Source organism: Hipposideros armiger, unplaced genomic scaffold, assembly GCF_001890085.2.
Source record: "Hipposideros armiger isolate ML-2016 unplaced genomic scaffold, ASM189008v1 scaffold_625, whole genome shotgun sequence".
NCBI classification, from domain to species: domain Eukaryota; kingdom Metazoa; phylum Chordata; class Mammalia; order Chiroptera; family Hipposideridae; genus Hipposideros; species Hipposideros armiger.
Genome location: NW_017731975.1, coordinates 718,272 through 746,140, shown reverse-complemented (window position 1 = coordinate 746,140; position 27,869 = coordinate 718,272). Strand labels below are relative to the sequence as shown.

The 27,869-nt window shown below is 48.2% G+C and overlaps 1 protein-coding gene across 4 annotated transcripts in view; it reads left to right on the top strand.

The window, feature by feature from the left end:
- Positions 1-27,647, top strand: part of SLC25A37 (solute carrier family 25 member 37) — a 36,974-nt gene extending 9,327 nt beyond the window's left edge. Inside the window, exons 1-4 of one of the 4 annotated variants that reach the window (XM_019625418.1) lie at positions 19,101-19,166; positions 22,216-22,444; positions 24,460-24,516; positions 26,461-27,647. In XM_019625418.1, the coding sequence (XP_019480963.1) occupies positions 19,164-19,166; positions 22,216-22,444; positions 24,460-24,516; positions 26,461-26,981 (810 nt within the window). In that variant the 5' untranslated portion in view covers positions 19,101-19,163 and the 3' untranslated portion in view covers positions 26,982-27,647. The other 3 variants (XM_019625417.1, XM_019625421.1, XM_019625420.1) reach the window with 3 other exon arrangements.
- Positions 27,648-27,869: the final 222 nt, after the last annotated feature.

Sequence of the window (27,869 nt, the reverse complement as noted above, 5' to 3'; positions counted from 1 at the left end):
CTGTCCTTTTTATTTGTCCTTTTTTTTTTTTTGCGGCAAGCCACAGTTATATCCTGATGAGATTATGAATTCACCTGGCCACCCACTTCATTCATTCCACACACACTAACTGCCCTCCCCGCCAGGCTCTGTGCTGGACACCGGGCAACCAAAATAAGTGCTGGCCCCTGTTCCCAGAGCCTGTTCCCTATAATTAGACTCTGAGCTTAGATGACAGGACTGGGTCCCTCTGAAGAGAAGAATGGCCCAACTTGATATTTACTTTCAAATGGGCACAAGGTCTGGGGTGTCTGGACTCTGGGGTCCTCGGGCTGCCGTCTTGATTGTCTGGAGCCTGCTGGGAGCATCACCCCAGGCTTCTCTGCTGAGCACTCTTGAGTTGGCTCCTTTCCCTGTAGAAGACAGTGGCCCTCAGTTGTACACCCCCTCCCCCTTCTCTTCCTCACCCCTGAGGTTGTTAGTCATTCTGAAAGCCAAAATTGGCTCATAGAAAGCACATTTGAAAACATCTCCCACCCTACCAGTCATCCCAGGCAGTCGGGAAGGGCCGTTCGTAGTCTGGTCACTACAAGGTGTTTTGGTTTCACAGTCATGCTTTCCCACTGAAGAGAAAACAACACATGTTGAAATAGAAATCCCAGCAGCAGCTTGGTTGAACCAATTGTTGCGTAACAGGTTTAGGAAACGTCTGGCCATCGTGGGTCAAGTTGGGGGCTCTAGCTTTGTGTTGCCGAGAGGACGTCCTCTGTGTCCACCAGCCTCTGGATCTATAAGACACATCCAGTGAGAGACTCAGAAAGCTGTGGTACCCTGAGGTCCGGTTGGCAGACACCCCTGACCTGATGACCTCTCATTGTTCCCTGGCACAACCATAAAGGCTACACTGGAGATGCTGCTGTGAGCAGGGACTGGGGTAGGGTGTGTGGGTGTCAGACTTGTGCTGATATGGAGGCTTCCAGAAAGGGCACTGAAGTGGGGGCGGGGTGCAGGCCCCATGAATTTAAGTCTTGGTCCCGCTATTAACCAGCTTTGAAAACTCGGGGAAGTTGTTTCTCTGGGCTGGTGTCTCCGTGTCTCGTAGACTAATATTAGTCTCCTAGAATAATATCATTGGCTTACCTACTTGGCGGGTCTGTGGAGAAGATCAGGTGGGATCACGTTTGTGGGTGGCTTTTGTAAACCTTAATGTGCCCAGCTAATGACAGATCGTATCAGAGACAATAAGCTTAACCATTAAGAGTAGAGCGGTTCAGGTTAGCAGCACAGGTGCTGGGGCCAGACTGCCGGGGTGGCGCCTGGTCAAGTGACTGAAACCTCTCCGTGCCTTATTTTCTCATCTGCAAAATGGGGATAGTAACGGTATCCACCTAGAGTGTTGCTATGAGCATTAATTATGACACACCTAGAATAACAGTGCTGATAGTGTTAATAATAGTGTCAGGTACATGGTAAGCATTCAGTTAATATTAGCTTCTATTATCTTTTCTAAAAGTGTTATTACTTGAACAGCTGGTTATGCTTGTCTGTTGTATGTTGCCATACTTTTGTAATGTCTCAACCTATATTCTGTCATTTGATCCTCTTAGCTGTCCTCTGAAGGTGGGGAAAGGCATGTGCTCTTTCTTATTTCATAGATGAGAGAATTGAGCTTCAGAAAAATAACATGCCCTGGAACTCAGGCCTCTTTCTGCTATACCACTGCTGAAGGGGGAGAATCGAGGAAGGGAATCCTGTAGGAGCAAGTACGCGAGGTGCTGGGCTGCAGACTCAGATGCTAATGACGGCAGAGCCCTTGAGCTGGGTTCTGAGAGAGGAGATGATGGGGCCCCAGCTGCATTCTTGGGAGGGAGAAACTGGAGTCAAAGGAGTACCAACGGGAAATCAAAGTAGGGCATGGAACTTAGGGCTCTGATGTGTAGGTAGGCATTCCTTGGTCAACTATGCCATTGTGGAGGGCAAGGGGATGATGACAGATGTTTATTGCCTTAGGATATTGTTGGCTCTGCCTGGCTGCTCTCTCTGCAGCCAGGCAGAGCATATTGCAGTTGCTGTGGCACCTTCCCATTTCAGCAGGGAATCGAAATTGAACTCAGGGTAGTGATTTGAGTGTGGACTGGCCTGAGTCTTCCTTTCCAGATCACATCATAAAAATGCCCTGTTGGGAAGAGCGCTAGATCAGTTCGTTGGTCTGCTAGGGCTGCAGTTTTCTCATCTACATAGGGAAGAGGAACAGTGCCTGCCTTGCGCACCTTTCAGGTCCACTTACTGCCTCCAGGAAGGAAAATGCAGCCAGGTTTGCTGTGAACACGGTTTAAAAAGTATAAAGCTCTCTGCAGGTGCCAGGCCATGGTATTTATTATCACACTGGATCCTGTTAAAGAGGTGCGGTTAGCTCATTGGAATGGAAAATACAGGCTCTTGTTCCAGGGACTGTAGGATTCACTGCAGCTGTGTGGCCGTGGACACTTAACATCTCTCCTTACGCAGGGTCTCCCATTTGTTGGGTAAAGGGTGGCCGACTGCTGGGTAATGAGCTGGAGCCAATTATACTGCCAGCGTGCTCAGAAATACATTTAAAATGGATAATGCAGGACCTGCGATGAGAGGAGATTTGCATAGCCACTGTAATGAAGGCTGGTGAAGGAATAGGCCCCTATCAGGGAGGACAGCCGTGTGCTCAGGGCACTTAGGGCCCAGTCATTGCTATGCTTTCTATATGCTCACTTTTGCTTTTTTTTTTTTTCACTATATGCCCAGTCATTCTATATGCTCCCTTTTACTTTTTTTTTAATAGTTTTTTTTTTAAACTTTATTGGGGAACAGTGTTTTTTCCCAGGATCCATTGGCTCTAAGCCAAATTGTCCTTCAATCTTAGTTGTGGAGGGTGCAGCTCAGCTCCAAGTCCAGTTGCTGTTTTCAATCTAGTTGTGGGAGGCACAGCCCACCATCCCATGCGGGAGTCAAACTGGCAACCTTGTGGTTAAGAGCACGTGCTCTAACCACCTGAGCCACCCGGCCAGCCTCCCTTTTACTTTTTAAGTGAGTTGGCCCCTTTGAGTGCCAGGCAGATGAGGCTGGGGACTTTCCCACCTTGGTCCCTCCCATCTCTGTTTCCTTGTTTGCTCACGATGCTGACATAGAAAAGTAAGAGGGGCAGGAGGTAGGACACAGATGCCTTTGTCTCGGGGTCCCCGGTCCTCCTTTCCTCGTGCTACCCACATAGAGGGATTTCTTAATGCCTGGTCTTGGCCCGGGCCTGGCCGCAGGCACAGAAGGTGCAGGGTGGGCGCGTCAGCCTGTGGGAATCTCGGCAGTCCTGTTCGCTGGGGCCAGGCACATGCCAGCACCGCCTGTGACTTCCGGTGCTCCACTCCCTGGAACAGAGAGTGTCCCAAGGCTGACCCAGGACTGTCGAGAGCCTGAATTAAAGGAGCAGGGTGGTTGGGTGGTGATCAGATCCAAGAAGCCATACTGGAGAGGGGGGGAAGCCTTTCCAAAGGACAAGATGCCAGTGTGCATGCATGTGTCTCAGAGGGTGGAGGGTGAGCCCAGGGTGTGTTTTTACTGAAGCACCAAGACAGTTTTTCCTTAGTCACTGTCTCCACGGCTTGTTTGCTAGATGTTGGCTTGCGTTAGCCTGATTCATAGAAACATTGCTACTGAGGCAGAACTGAAAGGCATTTGCAAAAATGTGATTTCATCTCCTGGTCTTCATCAATTGACTCCATTAATCAAGGAGTGGGGTTAAACGGGGTGTGACCTTGTGTACCTGGCATTAGGGAGCTGGGAGGCTGACACCTCTGAGGTCTTTCCCCTCAGAGGTCCTATCTGGAACATTCCTGTAAAGGGTAATGAGCCTGACCTCAGGGAACCTGAACCCTGAACCCTCGTCAGGAGGTGTGTAGAAAGGTCTTCTCCTCGAGGAAATACTACCTCACTATATATCTAGACCGAAGGAGATGTAGACGTTTGTACAAAGCTGTATGATTCTGTCTGTCCCCCAGAATGTCGTGGCCTGCCCCCAAGGTGCCTGGTCATCATCAGGACACTGGCAAGCTCCCCAATACTCTGATTTTGGGGTTCTGCTCTGAGCTTTCTGATTGTAAGATCAGCTGAGAAAGTGTTTGTGGTTTGGGGTCACCAGTCCAAGATCTCCAGGCAGGACCTACCCACTCCCCACTCCCCCGACCCCCACCCCCGTTCTGAATATTTTTCCTCCTCCTCCTCTCCCCCTCTTTCCCTCCTCCGCCCTCCTCCCGCTCCCCCCCCCACCTTCTTACCCCTGTTCTGAAATTTTATTTCCCTGTTTGGCCACCAAACAACTGTCCGGTGGCTTCCAGGGAAGCCCAGCCTCCTCTCTGGGTGGGAACTTGCACTGCAGAGCCAAAGACCAGAGGAGGGAGGAAACAAGGAAGAAGGGAGGAAAGCTGTTATGTCAGAGGCCCTTCTGCTCATAATTGGTTCTTATTTAATGGGTGGCGTTCGTGGCACATGCCAGCTGGAGTAGCAGCCAGATAAGTGGCTAAAAAAATTAAATACAGCCATGTGATTTGGGGAGGTTTAGGGTTTGCCTGAGTGACCTTTCCCTACCCAGGTCCCAGTTCGTAGGGTGATGAGAGACTTGACAGATAATGTAGGTGACCACTGTGCTTTCTGAAGGACAGAGATTGATCTGGAGCCTGGAGCCCTGGGACCTGTTCTTTTTTTTTTTTTAAAGATTTTTATTAGGGAATTGGGGGAAGGGGAACAGACAAGTTGCTGTTGTTTTGCTCTTCGGTCTAGTTGTGGAGGACCTCGCTTCACTGGCCCAAGTTGGCACCATCATTGCGCTCTTCCCGGGTGAGGCAGATCAGTCGCCGGCTTCTAGACGGCCGCTCACTGCGGCTGCTGGCCGCTCACGCTGGCTGCTGGCTACACACGGTAGACCTGGGACCTGTTCTTAACACTCAGATTCTTACACCATTCCTTGTTGCTTTTTAAAGGCACCTGGCTGAACATTTTTTCCTGCCCTCTCTTTCCTTTCAGTCTTTCTTTCTCCAGGAGAGCCTCCTATAAAATGCGGAGGAGGGCTCAGTTCCCTGAAGTTGTCCATCAGCCTCTAGGGATTTTGATAAAGGGCCTGAAACTGGACCCTTGAGGATTTTTCTCCTGGCATCTGTATCAGTCCAGGGTTTAGACGGACAATCCTGGATCTCGCAGCTTCTGGAAACTGAGTCCTGTTTGGCCAAAAGGCCAGTCTGGTGACACGGGCAAGAACCAGCTGACCCCAAGGCCAGCCCTCTATTTCTGTGTTGGCGGGTTCCCCTGGCACAGGAAGTCATTGTTACTAAATCTATTTGCTGGGTGTTTTCAAGGAGCACTTGTGTGGGCCTTTTTCAGTGTCGTTACAATGCTGAGCTGTTACCCAGTCGAAATAGCCTGGATAGCAAGCAAAGATTTGATCTGGTTGAAGTTTATACCACAGAACATGTCCAGGGAGAAGGGTTGTCAGTGAAAGGATTAAAAACGTAAAGTGTATATGAGACTAGAGAGCTCTCTTTTAGTGTAATTGTATGAAAATAATTTTTTCCCCCTTGAATTTTGGCTTCTCAGACGATCACTGAATTAATGTATGTGTATCCGTTATGCAGGCCAGGAAGGGTGACGTGCTAAACGAACTTAACTTCGAAAATGACTGAAGAGTTATAGTTAGCCCTTAGAGCTTCAAGAATATCAGCGTCAGGAATGACTTTTCATTGTAAAAACAATATAATAATAATAAGGAATACATTGACAAGTTGGAATGACTCTTAGCTCCTTTGCTTCCAAAACAAATCTTTCACGTTTTGGAAGGAGGTAGAGAAGGAGTTGAAACTGCAGGTTGTCGTGATGGGGTGCGTATTGGTACAATTTTAGGTGGTAGTAGGTTCCATCTGTCCTTGGAATTGGCGCTGTACCCTCCAGAGGTCGGAGAATGGGTGATGCTTTCCCTGACCTAGGGAAATAATTCCTTTTAAACTTCCCTTGAATGTCTCTTCCAAGGGTCTTTTGTATTTTCTACCAATCCAATCATAAGAAGGTTTCTGAAATTCTCCTTCAGACCCTAAAAACTGAAAGTTACCACAAAGCTGGACTTTTACCAAAGCTGCTTTAAACTGAAAACAGATATCTGATCTCTGAGCAGCCGCAGTTTAAAAAACAGGGGAAAGCTTTGTCAACCAGGAACTGGCCACGCGGGGTGTTCTTGAGTGAGGAGGGCAGGGAACAAAACGCGGAGAAGCAAGACAAAAGCAGATTCTACCTGTATATATGCACACAAAACATATATTTCCATTTTAGGGTGAATTGTAATTAGCTTAAGATAACCAGAGGCCCACCAACTGAGAGACTCTGGGAGAAACACTTTATTTGTCTAAGTCTCAGTTTCTTCAACTGTAGAACGGGGAGATTGAACAAAAACTAAATGGTCTCTTAAGTATCCAGTTCTAAAATGTCCTCTCCTTTTTTCCCCATGGGGCTTTATAACTTTTGGGCACCCTCTTTTGACCTTGAATGTAAACTATAGACTTACAAGCACTTTTTTTTTTTTGATGAGGAGGAGGAAGCTAGGAAGACCCCTGTCTGGAATTCTTTCGCGGGCTAAGAAGCAGGGAGAGGACCCAGCTGCCAATATATGATGTGGGGACCCTGCACCCCAAAGTGCCTGCCTAGAAATTACAGTTTGTTTAATTTAATTGAAACCTCCAACTACAACACTTAGAGACTACAAACCATTCATTGGGGCAATTCCAGAAATGCTGAATGGCTACAGCCCCACCCTGGAATCAAGGGGAGCCTTGGAGCAGATGCTTCTGGAAGGCCCTGTTTATAGCTCTCTGATTCCTTCCTGACCGGACCTTTAACAAGTTCACTACCAGGAAGCTGAGTCATCCAGGGGGTCGGAAACAGCCAGTGGGGTTGCCAGCAGCACAGATGGGGTTAGACCAGGCAGTCTGCGCTTTTTGGGGGAGCATTGGTGGGAATGACAGGGTGTGGGGGAGGATGCAGCAGTGTCTCCCGTCATGGCGACGGGAACACCGTCGATCCCCATGGTTTGTGCTCCCTTTAGATTTCACGGTGAGAAGCCTTCTCCTGTTTCAGCCACCGCATTTCTTCCCTCCATTCCTTTTCTGTTCACAAACCCAAGGCAGTCAGGCAGGCAGGACTGGACAGACTGAAACACAGCTCAAAGGATAGAAATGGACCTCCTGTGCTGTGGCTTCCGGGGCTCGGCATGGGCTCTGTGTCCTTAGGCTTCTGTCCAGGCTCATCTCCTGGATACCAGCCTCCTCAGGGCCTCTGTCCCTATCGGACCTGCCACTATCTGTGTCCCCAAGGAGACCCTTTCTCCTGTGCTGCCTTCACCTGCTTGACTCTTCCCAGCCTGAAGGTGTCCACTTCAAAGTCCCTTCTGTGACCCCTCCCCAAATCTAAACTAGGTGAGGTCCCCTTCCTGTGCTCTCTCGTAGCACTTAGAGTTTGTAATTTTTTACTTGTATGACTTTTGGTTTAATCTTTCCACCCTCTACCAGACTAGAAATTCCTTTAAGGCAAGGACTTCATGCTTGCTCTGCTCATCCCAGCACCCCTAGCAACGCGCTATTTATGGCATAGGGAGAACGTTTTTGGTAGAACGACCCTGTTGTTTTACCACCTTGAGGCTACTGCAATCTGGCCACTCACTCCATCCCCAGCACCGGTCTCCTTCTCTCACGCCTAGAAACCCTTAGTCAGACAGCTGCGGTTTAAATCATACACCTGAGCTCTTGTTTCCAGGATGAGGCTTTGAGTCAGCACAAAGTCTCACCCAGGATTGAGGGTTTCTGCCATTCCTTCTGGCATCCAGTAAAACTTAAAAATGACTCGCTACAAAGCTCATGAAATAATTTATACCTGCAAATATTTGTACATGCAAGTGGATTCCGGAGGCTAAAAGGTGAGTCTTTAAGATGTTTCCTTTGGTGTCTTTCTCCCTAGACCTGAGAGTATGAAGTCTGGTGTTTCTGGTATTTTATCATTTTTTCTCGTGTGATTGTCTGGTATGAAAGGTGTGTGAAGAAAGCAGGAGAATGTACCCTCCAGCTGTGTGTGACCTGACCTGCCTACACATAAACCATCCAGCATCGTGGAGGTAACTTGGTCTGGCTTCAGTAGGTAACATTTGGGAAATTTACTCTGGACACTTACTTAGACCTCTAGTGTTCCCTGAGCTCTGGGGCTGCTCTGGTGGGGCTTCTGTCCTTGGCTGTTACCCCTTGGTGGTAGTAGTCGTTTGAAAATGGTGAGGTGCATCAAACGTTGGAACACAGATCCACATCGGGCTGATAGCCATTTGGGGGAGGGGCTTCAAAAGCCTGCTTTGTATATGCCAGTGGATGACATTTAGTGCATCTCTGAGTCCTTGACAATTGGTTGAGTGTCTGTTTTCGTTAAAGCGCAGAGCTGGGACGCGAAGACCACAAATGGAGGAAGCCGTCCTTTCCTTTGAGTTTCTCAGACTTTCATGGGAGAGACAGGCCTGCACACAGGTCGCCTGATATAATTATAAGTAGAGGGATGAGCAGGAGAAGGCTGGCGACAGGACTACTTTGAAAAGTCTTTTTTTCCTGTGGATAATAGGCTAATAGTGGGGCATGCCTTAGAAGGTGTGGCCTCTGGGAAGGGCATGGAAGCCAGTCTTGCAGAAGGTGGCAGGACCACACTTGACTTGAAAACCGTGCATGGGATTTCTGAGGTGCCCAGGTCTCTGGGCGTGTCCAGGGTGGATTCCAGGAGTACTGGCCTCCCCAGCCCTCAGGCCTCTCTGCTCCCTGGCTCTGGCGGCAAGACAGTGCCTCGGAACCACCAGCGTTGTTCCCCAATCTCTCCCATACAAACATTTAGCCGCTTTTCCGCAGCTACCTCCATGCCTGAGCAGCTGGGGTGTTGATTCCTGGGAAAAATATCTTTTGGGGTGGCACAGACGAGTGTCTTGCATCGGGACCAGGGGCGAGCATGTGGGAAAGGACAAGGATTCGAACCCTGCATCTTCAGCATTTTCTGCCTTCCTTGAAGGCTTTGCCTTCTGACCAAGAGCCCCTGGGCTGACCGTCCAGGTCCTTCCTTCCAAGGCAGGCTGTGGAGCCAGTAATACTGCTGTGTTCAGGGGATCTCAGAATGGCATTTGGGACCTCTGGCTGCCTTCCCCAGAAACAGGCAAACCAACAAAAAACGGTGATCCCAGGTGATAAAGGTAGTGGAGAGACTTATTTGATTGTGACAGAATTTCAGACTGAAATGCATGTGGAATGAGCTGTTGATTAGGATTTTTTTTTTGTTATGGTAAAATGAGCATAATGTAAAATTTACTGTCGTAACCTTTTTTCAATATACAGTTCAGTAGTGTTAAGTACATTCACATTGTTGTACAACCAACTCCAGAACTTTTTATCTTCTCAAACTGAAACTCTATACCCATTCAAACTACAATTCCCCGTTTCCCCCTCCCCTCCCTCAGCCCCTGGCAACCGCCATTCTACTTTCTGTCTCTAGGAATCTGACTACTCTAGGTACCCCATATAAGTGGACTCATACAGTATTTGTCTTTTTGGGTAATGTCTGCCTTGTTGCATAATGTCCTCAAGGCTTATCCATGATGTAGCATGTGTGAGAATTTCCTTCTTTTATAAGGCTGAATAATATTCCATTGTGTGTATATATCACCTTTTATTCATTCACCCATGGATGGACATTTGGGTTGCGTCTACCTCTTGGCTATTGTGAAAAATGCTGCTGTGAACATGGGTGTACGAATATCTCTTTGAGTCCCTGCTTTCAATTTTTTGGTTATATACCCAGAAGTAGGATTGCTGGATTATATGGTATTTCTAGAGAGGGTGCCCCAAAAATGTATACACATTTTAAGAAAGGAAAAAGCTGTATTAAAATTGTGATATCAATATATACCGACAATAAAAGATGAATACAGGTCACTTTTGACTTTTGCAATTACAAGAGGTGCTCAAAATGGTTACCGTCAGCATCCAGACACTTCTGATTACGGCAAACATTGTTTGGTAGACTTCTGTGGCGAGCGTGGAAACTGTCCCAACACCACAGCAGAAGCAGCAGGCCTTGCTTGCTGCTGTGCGGAGCCTCCAGGATCTTCCCTTGTGCACATCACATACAGGACCATGCGTCTCAAACTTATCACAAATGCATGTGATTTTTAGGCATGTTGGAGGCTCTGTTGCATACTCACACCTCCATACTTCCATAACGTTCTCGAATTTCAAATACCACTTCAAAATGGTCTTGTGCTTCTTGAACGGCAACTGTGCTTCCGCCATTTTCCTTGACTGTCCTGTCTGTCACGTGGTGGTGACGCTAGCATTCATTTGATTAGCGCCACCTTTTGAGCGAACGTCATACTACACATTGCTACTGTAATTCAATTCAACTTCAAAAAGTAATACATAGATAACATCTCTTAAAATGTGTATACATTTTTTTGGCATCCCTGGTATATTAAATTTTTTTAGGAACCTCCATATTGGTTTTCCATAGGGGTTGCACCATTTTACATTCCCACCAGCAGTGCACAAGGGTTCCAGTTTCTCCTGGAATTCTTTTTTATACAGGTGTTTAAAAGGCGATGCATAGTAATGTAGATTTATCTCCCCCAAATAAAACACACCCCCACACATTTGCTTTTTGAAGGATTCTTTACCCGTTTCATAGATTTAGGTTGTTAGAGACCAAAAAGGACCTCCTTAGAGACAATCCATTTATTCATTCAACAAATATTTACAATTGTAGTAGATGGGTGAACAAAACAGAAGAAACCCCCTGCTGTCTCAGGTTTACCTGCTGGTGGCAATTCATGTTGGTGTCCGGCCAAGTGAGAGGCTGCTCGGAGTTCCTAGGGGATTTGCAGGCAGAGCTGACGGGAGTTTGGGTCTTCTGACTCTTGCCACAGGGCTCTCCATCTGTCATGCTCACACTGAGGTGCATGTTTTGGGGGATCGTCCCTCTTGGGGAAGTGAGACACACTCCATGGAAATGTATCCTGCAATGCCATGTGGATTAATCCTCCAGAATCCAAGGGACTTAACTGGCACCCATGGGTGGGGCCCAAGTCCTCCCGGGTAACTGGAGCATGAGGAAGGAGCAGAACCCTCAGAGGGCTCCCCCTGTCCAGTCCTGTAGCTCAACTTGGCCCTACCTGGCTGTTTCCTATAGTTCCTAGCGGGTCCTTGAGCAGCGGGGAGGCCCTTTCCAGAGCAGTGATGGGAATGGACATCAGTCACATTGTCAGGGAACCTTGGTACTTACGGTCCCTGCCCTGGCCTCAGACTTTAGCACCAGCTGAAGGTCTCCAGAACTGCCCTTGGCTCTGAGCAGCCAGGCCAGGTGAGTGAGCTTCCTGTCGCACTGTCATGTTGGCCCTTTTGCACCTGTGTAAACTGACACTAGTGATTTTTTTTCCCCTCCCTCTCGAGCTATCCAAGTTTCCTTTGTTACATAACCAGGATTAATGTAAGCAGCTGGGTCCGTTCATTTAGAAATGGTGAGGGAAGAACGGTGAGCATGGGAGTGGGTGGGTGGGAGGGACAGAGTCCTTTATGGGGCTGCCGTAGGCAAGCCCCCTCCCTTTTCTGGGCCTCAGTTTCCCTCCTGTTAGGAGGGGCAGCAAATTAAAAGGCTGCTCGGGCAGTCCTGACAACGACTCAGGTCGGACAGTCTTAACTGTACAATGATTGCTCTCAGCCACAGCGAATCCTGAAGGAATTAGTTTTATGAAAGCATTAGAGTAAACATGACATCGTCCTAGGAATTCACTGTTTATCAAAAAACAAAGAGCATAAATAAAAGCAACAGCAGCTGTATGCCAGCCCCGCCCCCCCCAGGCAAAGGGCTTTTCATTTATTTTCTTTAATCCTCACAGAGACTTTAGGAGGTAGGTACAATTTTGAAGGCCATTTACAGATGAGGAAACAGGCTCAGAGAGATTGAGTAACTCCCTTAAGGTGTAAAGGTGTGAGAAGGAAGCAGCAGAGCTGGGATTTAGATGAAGGTGGGGCCCCAGGGCCTGTTCTGCTGGCCACTGTGGGTCTGGGTCTAGTGGAAACTGGAAACCACCTCACCTTTGTCCAGCCTCTTTCTGGTCAGAGGGGTTGGGTCTCAGTCCTGTCCCTTCCTTGTGAGGTTATAGGAACTGTGGGCTGGAGCCCCCCACAACAGTGCTCTGTGGCTGGTAGCTTCCTTCTGGAACCCTGGGGTCTGTTGTGTGGCTAGTGATTCAGTTCAAACCTGCAATGAGATCCTTTGTACCACACAACCGGCCACTCATCAGTACACAGGGAAAAACACCCGCGCCTTCTAGACAAGATTAAGCTGGTTTTGGTGGTGGTTCTTAATAAGATTCCAGCACCATTTGTATTAACATGGGTCGTGGTTTAGGGGACATCCTGGAGCCCTTCTAGAAATAATTACAGTGATGACAAACATTTATTGAACACCTACTGTACTGTATTAGGTGACCAATGTGCTTAAGTGTTCTCATTTATCCATCGCAGGAAGCATGGGAGATAGGGGTTTATACAGATGAGGGCGCTGAAGGTCAGAAAAGTTTAGTGACGTCTCCAGGTGCATACATCTAAAAAATAGAAGAGGATTTCAATTGTGAGGTGGTGGAGGACAGGGGCCATCTTTGTGTCCTCAGGTCCTGTAATAACGGCATCTGGCATGGAGTAGAAACTCCATGTGTAGTTGTTCAGTGAACAGGTGAACTTCAAAGCTCAGGGACTGTCTGAGCGTTGGTTATGGAGTGGGTGGTTGAACAAGGTTTCTTGGAGGTTTTTGTGATTGGGATTTTCAGCAAAATATGGTTGAAGGGATGGTCAGACAGGTGGGGTCTGGAAGTCAGAGCACTCCACCCAGGATCCTGGCTCTGGGAGCTTGGGCAAATCACATAACCGTTTCCTCACTAGCAAAGCAAAGTTGGGGTGGGGAGGCTAGATGGGTGGCCGAACTCTGAAATCAAACAAAAGCCCGTGGGGAGCCCCACCATGTAAGAGAGATGATGGGAGAGCTGTCGGGGCTGAAATAGGGAGCAGGGACCAGAGCCTCATGTGGAGAATCTTGAACATGCTTTCAGTGCTGGGATTCTTTTCTTCTTCTGCACACAGTGGGTAGCTGGTGCTCCGAGTGGCTCCCTGTGCTTCTAGGGTGCTCCCATGTGGGCTGTTGTATTTTGTTTGTCCATGTGGCATCATGAAGCCTTAGTGAGTTTATCTATAGGTAAACCACTTTTGAGAATGTGTTTCTCCTGTTCCATCTCTGACATCTTGTCCTTACTTGTAGGTGGGGTGTTGATAAACCAATGATAGACAAGGCTGCTGCGTCAGGGGAGGCCCTAGGGAGGCCAGGTGACTTGAAAGCAGTCTGACTGTTGAAATATTCAGTCTTAACCTTTGAAGACCAATGGAGTGCCAGGCTTTCATCCATGGGCAACTGGTTTCAGTGTGGGTGGGCGCATGGTTCAAGTTCTTTTTGAGGAGAGAGGATGGGTTTGTGTTGCACCAGCTACTCTTAGTGTTTGGGACCAGAGGCCGGGTTATCAGCGACTAGTTCCCAGGGCCCTCCATGAGACAGGGCTTGTGACTGCCTATAAGTACACACCGCTTGCAGGCTGGACCTAGACAGACCCCTTGGGAGCGGCGTGAACTTAATCAGCAAGGATTTAGGTGACCTTGACACAGTCAGGCCTTCTTCCTCTTCAGAAAGCACACAGGGTGTGGTATACATGTGACTTAGTGTGGTTGTAGCAGAAGTTGGAGGTCATTTATGATCCCTGCCATCCACTCTTTTGTGAGAGGCTATGTCACCTTGTGGTCAAGGGTCACCCTGGAACCACACACCTGGCTTCCAATCCTGTCTGTCCTCTGACCTTGGGGCAAGGTGCTTATCCCCTCTGTGCCTCAGTTTCCTTGTTTGTAAATGGGACTAGTTAGCTGTTAATAGGACTGTTTTAATTATTATTATGTTTTGTGAATAAGAAGCATTGGGACTCAAAGAAGCAAATTAGTTTGCCTAAGGCCACACAGTCTGTAGTGTCAGATGTGGGACGAGAGTATAGGACCCCAGCCGCAGCTCGTCTCACTAGAGCCGGGCAGGGTAGGTACAAGTGACCCGTGGTTCAGGCTACCCCCCAGCCCAGTGCTCTGCCTGCTCTCTGGTTTTCCAGTGAGGTCACCAGTCCCACCCATGGAACACGCCCCGTTACCTGGCATCTTGGGAATTTGCCCACCTGTAGAGCAGAGGTAATATAATCCTTTGGGCGGGCCACAAACTGAGTGTGTGTGTGCTGGGCATATCGGGCCTTCGCCAGGCACAGATTCTTTCATCCCTCTCTGCTTCTGCTGTAGAATTCTCTAGAGAAGGGGAGGAGTGACCAGGTTTGGCTCCGAGGGTAGAGGAATGTGGGAATGGTTCAACCACAGGCAGGGTAGTGAGCTGCTGCCTGAGGGTAGGGACCGAGACCTCAGTGGCATGTGGTGTTACAGTGGCCTTGCAGACAAGCACAGCTTTGAAGAGAGTGGCCAGCATGTAACGTGACCTGTGCGGAGGACTGCTGTTGCGTAGGCCACCTCGCTCCTCCCAGATGCACGAGAGCCTCTGTGAGGCTCTTCATGGCGCCTGTCTTCCTTTGCAGTACATCCCTGTGGAAAACACTTGATGATAAAGTAAATTCCAAACTCCTCAGCAAGCCCTTCAGGGCCTCCCATAGTCCAGCCCCAACCTGCCTTTCTCCCAGCAACCGTTTATTGATCATCTAATGCGCAGCCACCCTCCCGAGTCCGGGGCTCCCTGACCACGCATGCTCCACTTCTGCGTCCCGTGCACATCCCGTCCAGACTCGCCAGCGTGTTCGCATTCCCCATCAGCCAGAGTTGTTCTCTTCGTCTCCCTGTTCTCTTTGCCTTTACCCCGCCCCCCCCCTCCAAAGTCACACATGCACATGTTCAAAAAAACCAAATAGCATAGAAGGGAGTATAATGACAGCCCCATTCCTTGTCGATTGCAATGCCTTCCCTCTGTCTAGGTGCAGCTCAAATGACTCCTCGTTTGCAGCCCTTCTTTATCCAGGTCAGCTGTGATCTGGGGTCTGGCTCCTCCTGCTGCGGCCTGTTTCTAGGAAGAGTGGTGTTTGGTGCTGTGGCTTCTTCCTTGGGAGGCCGAGGAACTGGGTTTGGGTTGTCTTGCAGTCTACCAAGTTCTTGATGAAGGCTCTTTACTTGGTGATTTTGTCTCCAGAAGCAGCAGTAGCCCCCACCCCGCGCCTGCCCCTGATGGGCCCTGAAGGTTTCGGGATTCTGTCTGGAGAGTGATAGGGGGCACAAACCCTTTTCAGTCCAGGCCCACAGTTCAGAGGTTAGGAACATCGGAGTGTGACCGGTCTGTGTCAGAAGGGCAAATGTGACTTTTCTGAACTAGGGCCCCCTGGGACATAAGTGAAAAGGCGGCCTTGATGCTTTGTTGTCACACATGTGCGCCACTTCCTCCTTCCCTCCCCCAATATCAGGGCGACCTGGAAACTGAGGGGCATCTAGGGCTCCTTGAGGGAGACAGGGAAGCTGACGCGGACCTGATTTAGCTGGAAGCGTGTTTCCACCTCCTCTCATCTATCTCTTCTCTGTACAGCCTTTCTTGCCTGATTTTCCCATGAGCTGGCCCTTTGCTTGCTCTAAAATCGTGGCTCTCAACAGGAACTTTCAGAACAGCTAGGCCTGGAACTCCCCTGCACCACTCCATCACATGCTTCTGATATGTAATCGTAGCCCCCAGCACCCCCTTTTTATTGGGGGGAAGGCAAGAACTGCTTTTGAGGAGTCATTTTTCTTTTGCTTATGCCTAAACTTCAAGAGGATCAACTTTTCCTTTTAATTAAAAAAAGGGAGAGACAAAGTATATTCTCTTTGTGCATGGTTTTGACAGTTTGGGAGATGTAAAAAGATGTGATTTGGGAATCTGAACTTGTGAAGACACATCGATGTGCGTCTGCGTGCTGTGAGCAGCCGGGTCCCTCGAAGGATTTTCTGCACCGCTCTGCTCCTGATTGATGTGTGTGGGGGAATGATGTTGCATGGTGTCCTCATGCCTCATTTTGGATGATTTCTATGCGAGGTTTTCAAAAGGCCAGGCTGTGACTGTCAGAAGCACCCTGAGGAGTCCATCGCCTGTAACGAGCATAATCAGAGCGCATGCAGGTCCCGAGTCCATGCTGGCAGTTTTGAACTCGGGAGTGCTGAAAAGTTTTACTGTGCGTGGTTTTTCTTGATGTGGTTTGTGTGCTTCCCGAGGATTCTGGAACATGAGACAGGGCTTTCCAAGCCCTTGATGAGGTCCGTGGCTTTATTCCGGAAGGCAGTCCTCTCCCCACAAAGCACTGTGCCAAAAATGCCTCTTCCTGCTGGCCTGGCCGTGATCCCATGGGTGGCATCTCAGCAAGGGAGGCCTACGTGGGAGCAGGCTCCGTGGCCCGATGCTCTCTGCCCTGCATGGTTGTGGTCGGGAGCTGGGTGTCAGCAGCGGACCCCAGAGCAGCGGGCACACAGTGCTGTGGACGGGCCACCGGTGGAACTGGGAGAGCTGCAGGCCACAGTGACGCCTGTGACCATGAGTAGGGGGCTGGGGTTGAGCCCTGCAGTCTGGCTGAGACATTTTACTACGGTTTGACTTACTGACTGTCAATGCTACTGGGCAACCATTGGCAGATGGGATAGAATTAAACCTAATCAATTAGATTTCTGATTCTGAAGTAGATACTGGGTGGCAGATGCTAACATTATTGGGCATTTTCCTAGCACTTTCTAGGCGCCTGAGTCTTCTTTCCTTTCTCCAGGAGAAAGTTTGGAATAGAGATTCCTGGCCAGCTTTCTGGAGCACAGCCCTGGTCCCTCAGGGGGAGTTGTGCCCCTTGGTGCTGTGAGGCTTGTTTTTTCACTGCAGGAACTGGGAGCCCCCATCCCTGCCCTGTCTCCCCATCGACCTGCCTCAGAGTAGGAACGTGGCAGATGCTTCTAGTGGATGAATGGACAGATCCCGTATTATCCTCCCCTGGTCTTTTCAGTGCTTTCATGTACTTTCGGCACAGGAAGTTTTTTGTATTAGTATTTGTTTCTCATTCTGAGGAGTGGATAAAGGAGGGTTGGGAATCCCCAGCCGTGTCCAGGTCACGGGGGAGGACAGCGGCCAAGTGAAGCTGCAGGGTCTTGGGCTGGAAGGGCTGTCCCCTGCAGGGGGCTCAGGGTGGTCCCAGGTCTCCCTCCCTGCCAGGCTCAGCTCGCTTCTGCGCTTTTCTTTTCTGGTCCTGGCCCAGGGCCCAGATCCTAGATCCGTGCCTCCTTATCGGTATGAACTTGGCCAAGTGGCTTTCCTGCTCTGTCCCAGTTTCCCATCTGAAGAGGCAGGTGCTGAGTTAGATGTGCGCTCTGCCCAGGGCCTCTCCGCTCCCGTCATACGATCCAGCGAGCTCACCTGGGACGGCACGCATATTTTCCACTCTGTCCTCCCTCCTCCCTTCAATAAGCGAACAGGCCAACCCGGCAGGCTGACCCTGTTTTGTCTTCTTAGGGTAGACTTGGAGTCAAAGGGGCTTGATCATGCACTCCATTCTGGCCAGTTCAAGGCAAATACAGAGTTTGTATCACTGGCACGGAGCCTTCCTATAGCATTGCTCTTCTAGAGCCAGAGGGGACTTGCTCAGGTCACGCGGTGACCGGGTCTCCCGATTTCTGGGCCAAGGTGCTTTCCCCTATGAGAGCGAACAGCAGTTATGCGGTGGGTGTGGAGTAACAGGGCAGCACACAGCACAGGGCTCCTCCCGCACGTTGGCCACTCCTGTTCTCGGGCCTCGTCTTCCAGGCTGGTCCTGCTGGCCACTCTGCAGGGGCTGCCTGGGGTGCGGATGGGGGACACCCTTTTGACACCTGGAGCTGATGGCTGCACTTCCTGCGTCCAGGGCCCACCTTGGCTTCAGCTGTGTTTTCTCAAGTGTGTTCTGCAAGGTGGAACCAGATATTCATTGAGCCGGGGCTTCCACTGCCAAAGACAGATGTTTAAGAAGTGCCTCGTTAAACCAAGTTCAACAGGCTGCTTTCCTCAACATCTGCTTCCCAAGAACGTTTAATAATACGCTGATGTGCATTATGATTTTCTAAGAGGGGAGAATTAAAATGCAAAGAGTGGGAATTTACTCTAAGGAAACAGGAGAGCCATGCCGCTATGTCTCCAGCAGGAACTGAAACCCAGCACGGGAAAGGTGGCTTGTGAAATTCTCTGTCTCTGTTCTTGTTTTCGTTGTGTTTTTGAAACCTCTGCCCTCTCTTCAGGCATCCTACTTCATTAATTTTCTTTTTCCTGCTCTCCACCCTCACCTCCTGAGTTGTTTTTTTTTTAATTGTGGTAAATTTAAAAATGAAATGTACCATCTTAATTATTTTTAAGTGTCTACAGTTCAGTGGCCTTAAATACATTCACATTGTTGGGTTAATATCACCACCCTCCATCTTAAGAAGTCTAACTACTGTCCCGATTCAAACCAAAGCTCTGTCCCTATTAAACAGCCATCCCCCTTTCCTCCTCCCTTCGGCCCTTGGCAGCCACCGTCTACTTTCCCTCTCTCTGACTTGGACCACCCTCGGTGCCCGTGTAAGTGGAATCATGTCGGATCTGCCCTTTTGTCTCTGGCTTATTTCACTGAGCATAATGTCCTCAAGGTTTATCCAGGCTGCAGCATGTGTCAGAATGGCCTTCCTTTTTAAGGCTGAATACTGTTTTTTTTGTGTGGATATGCTACATTTTGCTTGTCTATTCGTTGAACACTTGGGTGGTTTCCATCCACCCCTGACTGTTTCTTTTCTGGTCCACAAGTAGATGGAAAATGCCCAGTTCTGTTGTACATTTTACAGGCAGAGTCACTAAAAAGGAAAATGGGGAACTAAACTGATGATCTTCTTTCAGGCTCCAGCCTCTTCTGCCTCACGTCTTACCTGGCCGCCCCTGGCTTCTCTCAGCCTTTCTTCTGAGGAAGCTCCCATGACTGTAACGGCACAGCTTGATCTCTCCTGGTCGCTCCTCTGAGCTCCTTTTTGGAACCCTGGATGGTCCGTGTCATTCTCCCCTTATCACACACTTTCCTTGTTTCCCCATCAACTTTTCCTCTGTATCCTGGTGCCTGACCCCGAGGGAGTACTCCCTGCAGGCAGGTTGAAGAATTAAGCCTCAGGACTAAAAAGGTTCTGGCCCCAAACCTGGCCACGGTAGCCTTAGCTGCTGCATGCTCATGGGCCACTTTCCTCTGTTCCAGGTATGTAGGTATGTGTCATTAAATATGACCACCCCCCTGAGGACAGACAAGAGACGTCCACGGAGTTTGCAAAGATACCCAGTGGTCCTCCTCTTTCCCCCGTAAGAGGATGCTGCGTTTGGGTTCAGTAATATTTACTCTTCCCACTGCCTCACCCCTCATTTTAAAAAGGGGAGGTGAGAAATCAGTCCGAAATTTCCCTTGTAAGTCTACGTGAGCAGCTTTGTAAGGGAGAGACCCTCCTAAGGCCTTCACGCACGTAAAGTGGGTAGAGAGGGGACAGTCATTGTTGACTGCCCATCCATACCAGCTGTTTCCCCCTGTTATTTCAGCCTGCCCACCTGCTCTGGGGGATTATTTCATGGCCCCAAATTAAGGAAACTGCTCAAAATCCCAGAGCTAGAATTTAGACGGATGTCACTGGCTTGGCTGGCCTTGACACCACGTGCTCCAGTGCTCCCTGCCTCTGCCTCCTCGGCACACACTGTTCTCCCCCAAATATCCCCTCCCCACCCCCTCCTCACATAACCGGAGGTGACTCCCTTATGCCAAGGCTGGATGGAGGTTGTTATTAGAACGTGCGAGGACTGGGAGGGGCCTTTATTAAGTGGTTCTCCAAACTGAGTGATGACACCTGGCAAGTCCAAAGACCCAGGGAACAGCAGACATTGCAGCTCAAGTCCAAAGACTGTCTAGAGCAGCGACCCCCTTTGGGGGTCGAACGACCCTTTCACAGGGGTCGCCTAAGACCCTTGGAAAACAAAAAGATATTTACATTACGATTCATAACAGTAGCAAAATTACAGTTATAGAGTAGCAACAAAAATAATTTTATGGTTGGGGGTCACCACAACATGAGGAACTGTATTAAGGGGTCGCGGCATTAGGAAGGTTGAGAACCGCTGGTCTAGAGGAAGAATTCTTTCTTCCTTGGGGGACATTAGTATTTTTCTCTTCACACTTTCAACTGATTAAATGAGTCCCTCCCACAAGGGAGGGTAATATGCTTTCCTTAAATTCTACTGATTTAAATGGTAGTCTCATCTTAAAAAAAAAAACCCTCACAGAAACACCTAGACTAGTGTTTGATCCTATTTGGTGCCAGTGTAGGTTGAAACATAAGATTAACTATCACACCTACTCAAGTGCCTGGGTAGCATGATGGCATGAACAGAAGTGGGGAAAGCCGGGGTCTCTGCCTCAGGAGGCAAGACTGTACAGATGAAGAAATTAAGGACAAGACCGTTCATATTTAAGTGCTATCTTATAAAGATGAATGTAAAAAGTATTTAGAGGAAATGAGAGAGAGAGGTGAAGGCTGGAAGGGTTCTCGGTGTTTTCACTGCAAACATTTTTGCTGCACAGCTAAATGGCCATAAGGCAATTTTATGGTAAAAGATAAAGGAGCTAGTTGATAACCTGGTTTACATTCGGCAGACTTCATGTATTTAAGCTAGTTGTTAACTTAGTTTCATTTCTCCATTGATGAAGTTCTCATAGAACTCCCATTTTTATATTATATAAATCTCAGCACTCATAATGGTCAGATAGAGTGACAAGTAGATGTGGTGGTCTTAAAATAGTGGATGATAGCAACTACGGATAAAGCAGGTTGCAAAGCTACATGGAAAGCCAGATTACATCCTATATGCTAAAAAATGATCACATGTTAGTTTGCAAATCCTTGGGGGACCACAGTCTGCCCTCCCACCTGTCAACACTAAAAGTTTACCAAGCTATGCAAATATAAAAGAGGTCGCTACTAGTTCCCAACAGTCTCTGAGAGCATGATCAATTCTTTCATTGGAAACGGATACCTCTCTTAATGAAGGAAGACATTGTAACGGAATAGAAAAATATGATGCCAAAAGAGGAGACACAAGGCACTAAACGTATCATACTAATGACTTCGAAGGCAATGTATTTTCCCTTTTCACAATAAAGTCTGTTTAATTTTTCATGTTCCGTTATGTCCTTTTTAATGTCCTTGTTTTATTTTTCATTATTTTATCTTTGATGGCAAAATTGCCTTATGGACAATTTACTTGTGCAGTGAAAATGCTTGTGGCAAAGATATTTATAGCAGACACACTTACTGCAGAAATTCTGGACACGGGCTCAAGGATTCTGGGGAAATTTCATTGTAGGGACTGAGCGGGAGCTTTCAGAACACGAAGGTCTCAGATACGTGAGGACACAGAAGACATTAGAACCAGACTGGGTTGGTTAAGAGCTCGCTCAAGAGTTTGAGCTCTGAGCAACAGCGGTTTGAGTCCAGCCCGAGCTGAGCAGGCGCTGAGCTGCCAACAGGTAGCAGGATGGCTCAGCTTAAAAAAAAAAAAAAAAAAAAGAACCAGACTGGGAACCGCAGAGTAACAATAATACTTATATTTGACTAGATCTGTGAGTTTATTGGGGGTTTTGACACACATTGCTTCATTTGATGCTCATGAAAACCCTGTTTTGTTTTTTGTGGGATTTTTTTTTTTTTTTGGTTGGTTGGTTTTGTTTTTTAATGGAGGATCCTCAGGCCAAGAGAGGTTAAGGGACTCATCAGAGGTCACACAACTTGCCAGGGGCAGGGCAGGTTTTCCCACTCCAAATCCTGCCTCCCATCTGTTCCCTCTTGGCTGGGTATCATGAAATCCATGTGAATGTGTGTATGTCAGGGAGGGAGGAGAGGGGCGGAGTGAGTACTTCAGGAAGGAGAGAAATCAGTGCTTTCTTCACCAGAAAATGTTGTGAAACTATGAAAGCGGACCGTTTGTTCTCACTCCCTCTGGGTCTTCTCTCTCCACCGTCCTCATTAATGCCCCCTCTTTTCTTGTTTTCTCGCCCTCCCCCAGACACGAATGCAGAGTTTGCATCCGGATCCCAAAGCCCAGTACTCAAGCGTCTACGGAGCCCTCAAGAAAATCATGCGGACTGAAGGCTTCTGGAGGCCCTTGCGAGGTCTCAATGTGATGATGATGGGCGCAGGGCCGGCCCACGCCATGTATTTTGCCTGCTATGAAAACATGAAAAGAACTTTAAATGCCGTTTTCCACCACCAAGGAAACAGCCACCTAGCCAACGGTATTTGAAAGCGTTTGTCTGGAGTTAGAAAGTTCTGTCCTTCAACAAACCCTTCCCCAGGGTTCTTCTCCCTGTGACCCAGCAGCCTGACGTCTCGTCTCCGCCACGCTTGCTTATGAATAAAGAACTCTAGAGTCGTGTGTGCACACACACCCAAACACACGCGCACACACACACATGCTTTTTTCTGTTCCCCTCCTTCGTGTTCTGAAGCCTGGGGAAAATCGGTGACAGAGGTGTTTCAGTTTTCATTGTTGTGTGGGTTTTCGTTTCATTTTTTTTTGTTTTATTTTTTTAAAAAAACATTCAAAAGCCATTAATGATCAGATCTAGGAAAAAAAGTAACCCTGACTAGGAACAAAACTTTTGAATGCTGGATTCCAAAAACAAAAAAAAAAGTTATCTGGACAGCTTCTTTGAGACTATTTAAAAACTGGTTCAACAGGTCTCTACAACGTCAAGATCTAACTAAGCTTTAAAAGGTCAAGAAGTTTTATGGCTGACAAAGGATTTGCTCCAGCGCAGACGACCTTTCCCACTTTAAGCTTCTGGGGATTTGGGAATTTCACCCCCATTCTTTTCCGTTTGTCTGAGTTGCATCTCTCTGCGATCAAGGGCTGGAATAGTTTTCTTTTGTTGTTTTGAGGGAGTGGAATGGGGGCTTGAGTTTGGCGGGCAGCTCTGACATACGTATGTCTTACTGGGCCCAGCTGAGCGGTTATTATCGCCTCTTCTGTGGGTTCGGCTTTTTGTTGGTTTTTGTTTGGGTATGGAATGGGACTATGGATAGCAGCCTCCGGTGTACTTATTTTAACAAAATTAATTGTTCAACAATGGAGAGGTAGACGTGACCAGCCACAACTTTCTTCCCTTCTCTTTTTGTTCTGCTCAGAACCAAAAAGCAGCCCTTCCATCAGCAAACCTTGGTAATAATACCTGTACCTGGCTGGTTTGCAGATATTTGTTTTGCTTTTTAAAAACTGGCCGTTCGTTGCATTTATTGAGATGGTCACAAAGAGCTCCGCTCTGAGTCCACCCCCCGCGTCCATAACCCTTCTTTTGCTGAAACTGCCTTACGTGACAGTTGAGCTCCTTGGTCACTAAACCCCTTGACGGCGGTTTGATGGAACCCAGGTTATGCCACGTCCTGCCCAGTGCTGTTACTGCTTCACTGTGATGTGTGCTGTGGTTGCACTTTGACCTTTCTGGGGATGATCAGAAGTGTGTGTGGAGGAGGGGGGAGGGTGTATATGCCTTTCTGAAGCCTTATCCTGGTGTCCCTAGTTCCCCACACCTTCCAGCGGTAATCTTAATTACTGGGCATGTTACCCGCAAGAGGGAGGAAGCCCAAAGCAAAATTCCAGGCCTGAATCAGGCTTTTGAAGTTCCTGGTTCTCGAAGCCAGATGAGACCCTCGATGGGGTCGGCCACCTCGGAGACAAATCATAACTTTGCAAATTAACTCTGAAAAAAACCTACCATATTGCAGATCTTCCTGACGTCCTCTTCCCATGCCCGTTTTGTTAAAAATGCCTAGATTTTATTAAGGAATTTTCTTAAAGATTTCTCTGGCATTTTCCCTCTCTGAGCCATATGCATGGTACCATTCCCTCTGACTGCGCCAGTGTAAGGGCACAGTGAGTTCATCTGTAGACAGAGATGAGGGACAAGCGAGAATTAAAGCCTAAACAGTGGAAAAAGCCACCAAGTGTGGTTTCTGAGGACCATCCAGCGTTAGCAGGTATAGCCTGTTCCCAGGATTGACTACAAGAGAGAAAATGAGGTTTCTGCAAGATGAAAATGTGGGTAACTGTGCCTATGTTATTTTCCCCATTTCTATCCAGTATCTCCATGATTACTTTAGGGTTTTAAGAGTCAACACTTATCTGGGTGGAGTTGATAGTGAACTTTGCTTCTTAGAAAGCTGTGCCCAGGGTTCCGTCTGATTTTAGGTTCCAGGAACTTCCTCAGAACGCCTGGTCCCAGAGGGTAATTTTCTGGAGTTTGTTTTGCAGGGATAGCTGGGAGTATGGCCACCCTGCTCCACGATGCAGTAATGAATCCAGCAGAAGGTAATGTTTCATGGTCCCAGGGAGTGGCAGCAGGGGATGTCAAAGGGGCTGGAAAACAGGTGTTGGGGGAGGGATCTAGAAGGTTGGGCAAGAGGACTCCTGGCCCCCAGGCAGAATAAGCAAAAGAATTCTTTATCACATTATTAAAGACCTTGAGAAGGGACATGAGCATTTGACCTTTTCGTATTCCTGTTCCTTTAAATGGGAGTTACTCAGAATGTGACCTGGGGACTAGCAGCCATTAGCATCTCCTGGGGACATGAGAAATGCTTTCTTAGGTCCCAGCCCAGCCCCACTAAATCAAAGTCTTGGGGTAAGGGTAGGGAATCTATTTTAACAAGCTCTATTGCCCATTCTTTTGCATGCTTTTGCACTATGAAATCTGTGTGCGCGTACACACACACACACACACACACACACACACACACCCCTTCTGGCCCCTGTTAACCTTTATCAACCCTACACAAATTTAGGGGGAACTCATCAAAGGCCTTTCATGAGGACTTATACTCAATTTGCTTTTTAAAAATAAATTTGAAATTATTATGAAAAATTTCAAACATTTGCAAATGTAGAGACAAGAGTATTGTGAACCCCTACGTATGCATCCATCTACTCCATAAATTAACATTTGGCTGTTTTGTTTTAGCTGTCTCCTATACATATATATATGTATGTATGTGTGTATGTATTTTTTCCCTTTTGAATTTTTTGGGAGTGTTAGGAAACAGTTCTCAACTGTACAGCCTTGAGTCCTGTCAGCGTTTTCTGTGTCCTAGTGTCCTTAGCCAACTGGGTCTAAATAGCGAGGCGCTCTGGGACCTGGCACTGGGCCTGCTTTCACCTGGGTTAGTCTCTGTGAGATGAGGGACTTTCTCTACCTTTCTCCCCCATCTGCAAATGGCCTCTTGCCAGAAGGGAGAATCAGAGGTAACATTTTCAGTCTAGTCTTATAAGTTTGTCTGTTTTTGTCTTTTTATGGTTAAAATTTCTTACTTGCTCTCAGCTGGCTCCCATGCCCTAGCAGACGTGGGGACTTGTTCTGTCCTTCAATAACCTGATGGGTCAGATTGGGAGGTGGGCTTCCCTTTTTGTGTGTTCAAGGCGATTCATTCATACAGGGACCTGGTCAGTGACCACTGAGCCCAGATGAGGGCTAACCAGGCAAGCATTTTCGTTTTATTTTTTAAAGGGGAAAAAAATGAAGTTCAACTCCCCCTTCTTCTCCTTGACGTTATATTGATTTAAGGACTTTATTTCTTTAAAAGTAAAGAAAAGCACACGGTATGAATTCATTTGGGCCATGTGTGGGGCTGATCACAAATCTAGGCCTAAGGGACCACCGTTGGCCCTCATGTGCCTCATGTCCTTTGAACCACCAGTTACTTTTGTAGTAAAGCCAGGGTCTTCGTTGGAGGTTGTCATTGAACTTGGGCTGACATAATTCTAGTGTCTCTTCCAAGAGCACTGCGACACAGAAGCTAATGACACTTTCAGAGATACAGACCACAGAAGAATAGATGGAACACGAGTCCAGGAAGACGTGTTGGGATGGAGGAAGGCAGAGGGGTCAGGGCAGGATTTAGATTTGTGGCAGGTGCAATTCCCCCAGGTAGCCAGGATTTGGGGGTCACATTAGGGAATCCAGTTTGAAGTGATGGCCTGATTTAGGGACCACCTTCAACAAGATTCAGGCCAGAGAAACTTCAGGAAATAGCCACCTTCCCGGCCCTGGGTTGGGGTTGCCTGGAGCTGGCCCTCGGTGGTCGCAGGCTGGGGCTGTGTGTGTGCTAGGCCTCTGGGACCTGTTACCAGCATGTCTAAACTTGCTTGTTTCTCTTTATGGCTTGGCTTCCATTTCACTCCGACCTGGGGTGGGGCCAAACCAACCAACTGCCCACTGACTGATTGCTCGCCCGTTGCGCCCTGCGGCCCCGACAACAGTTGTGAAGCAGCGCATGCAGATGTACAACTCACCCCACCGGTCAGCCCTCAGCTGCATCCGGACAGTTTGGAGGACCGAGGGCTTGCGGGCCTTCTACCGGAGTTACACCACGCAGCTGACCATGAACATTCCCTTCCAGTCCATCCACTTCATCACCTACGAGTTCCTGCAGGAGCAGGTCAACCCTCACCGGGGCTACAACCCACAGTCCCACATCATCTCAGGAGGACTGGCCGGGGCGCTTGCCGCAGCAGCCACCACCCCTCTGGACGTGTGTAAGACCCTCCTCAATACTCAGGAGAACGTGGCCCTCAACCTGGCCAACATCAGTGGCCGGCTGTCAGGCATGGCCAACGCTTTCCGGACGGTGTACCAGCTCAATGGCCTGCCTGGCTACTTCAAAGGCATGCAGGCCCGCGTCCTCTACCAGATGCCTTCCACGGCCATTTCCTGGTCCGTCTATGAGTTCTTCAAGTACTTCCTCACCAAGCACAAGCTGGAGAGTCGAACTCCATACTAAAGGGACAGGCTGTGGGCAGTGATTCCAGAATCTTTTATTTTTAAAAGGCTTTCCCTGCCTGCTTCCTTTCTGTTGCCCTCACAGCAAGATTATTTTTGCAGGGTGTTCGCAGGGTGGGCCTACCGCTCCCGGACGCCTTACAGAAAGGAGAGGATGGGACAGCACCTAGCAGAGGCTGTCCACAGGGACATCCGAGGTGTGGCAGGTGGGGAAGGATTTTGAAAGGGGAGCAAGACATTGCTTTTTCTCTTCCTCCCCTGAGAGGAAGCGTAGCTTTTCTGCTTCACCATGACAGGCTCCTCCCCTAGATTTGTAGATCACACAGGTGGGAAGAAAATGTGCAGTGAGTGAAAACATGACAGCAAAAAGGAAAAAAAAAGTATATAAAAGTTCAGTACACAATATAAAATGGATGGATAATGTTTATCCTTTATTTTTCTATGTAGAGGTTTTTGGATTTGTGTGTGCGCCTACGCGTGTGTATGAATAAGTGTGACAGCTGGGACTACAAAGCTGTTTTTTTTTAATAGAGGGCTGAATTCTATTGGGTTAAGTAAAAGGCACCAAAGTAATAAATTGCTGGATGTGACCTAAAATTTTGTTGAGCCCCCAGATGGGAAATTTCACTTGAATGTAAAAATAATAAACGTAAGTTTATATTTTGAATTTCTCTTTTGATGGGGGGAAAAAAAGGATGCTGAAAAAAATCAAAATAATATGTATCTTCCAGCTACTTTTTGTTTTTCTTTTATTCAATCAGTCACCTTCATGTGCCTTTTGCCTTTGCCTTTCCTTGAAATTCCAGGGCCACGGACCTGGTTCTGGGACATTTTCTCCTGCTGTACGCATGCACATATGCGGGGTGACAGGATCGCTCACACTGGGGGA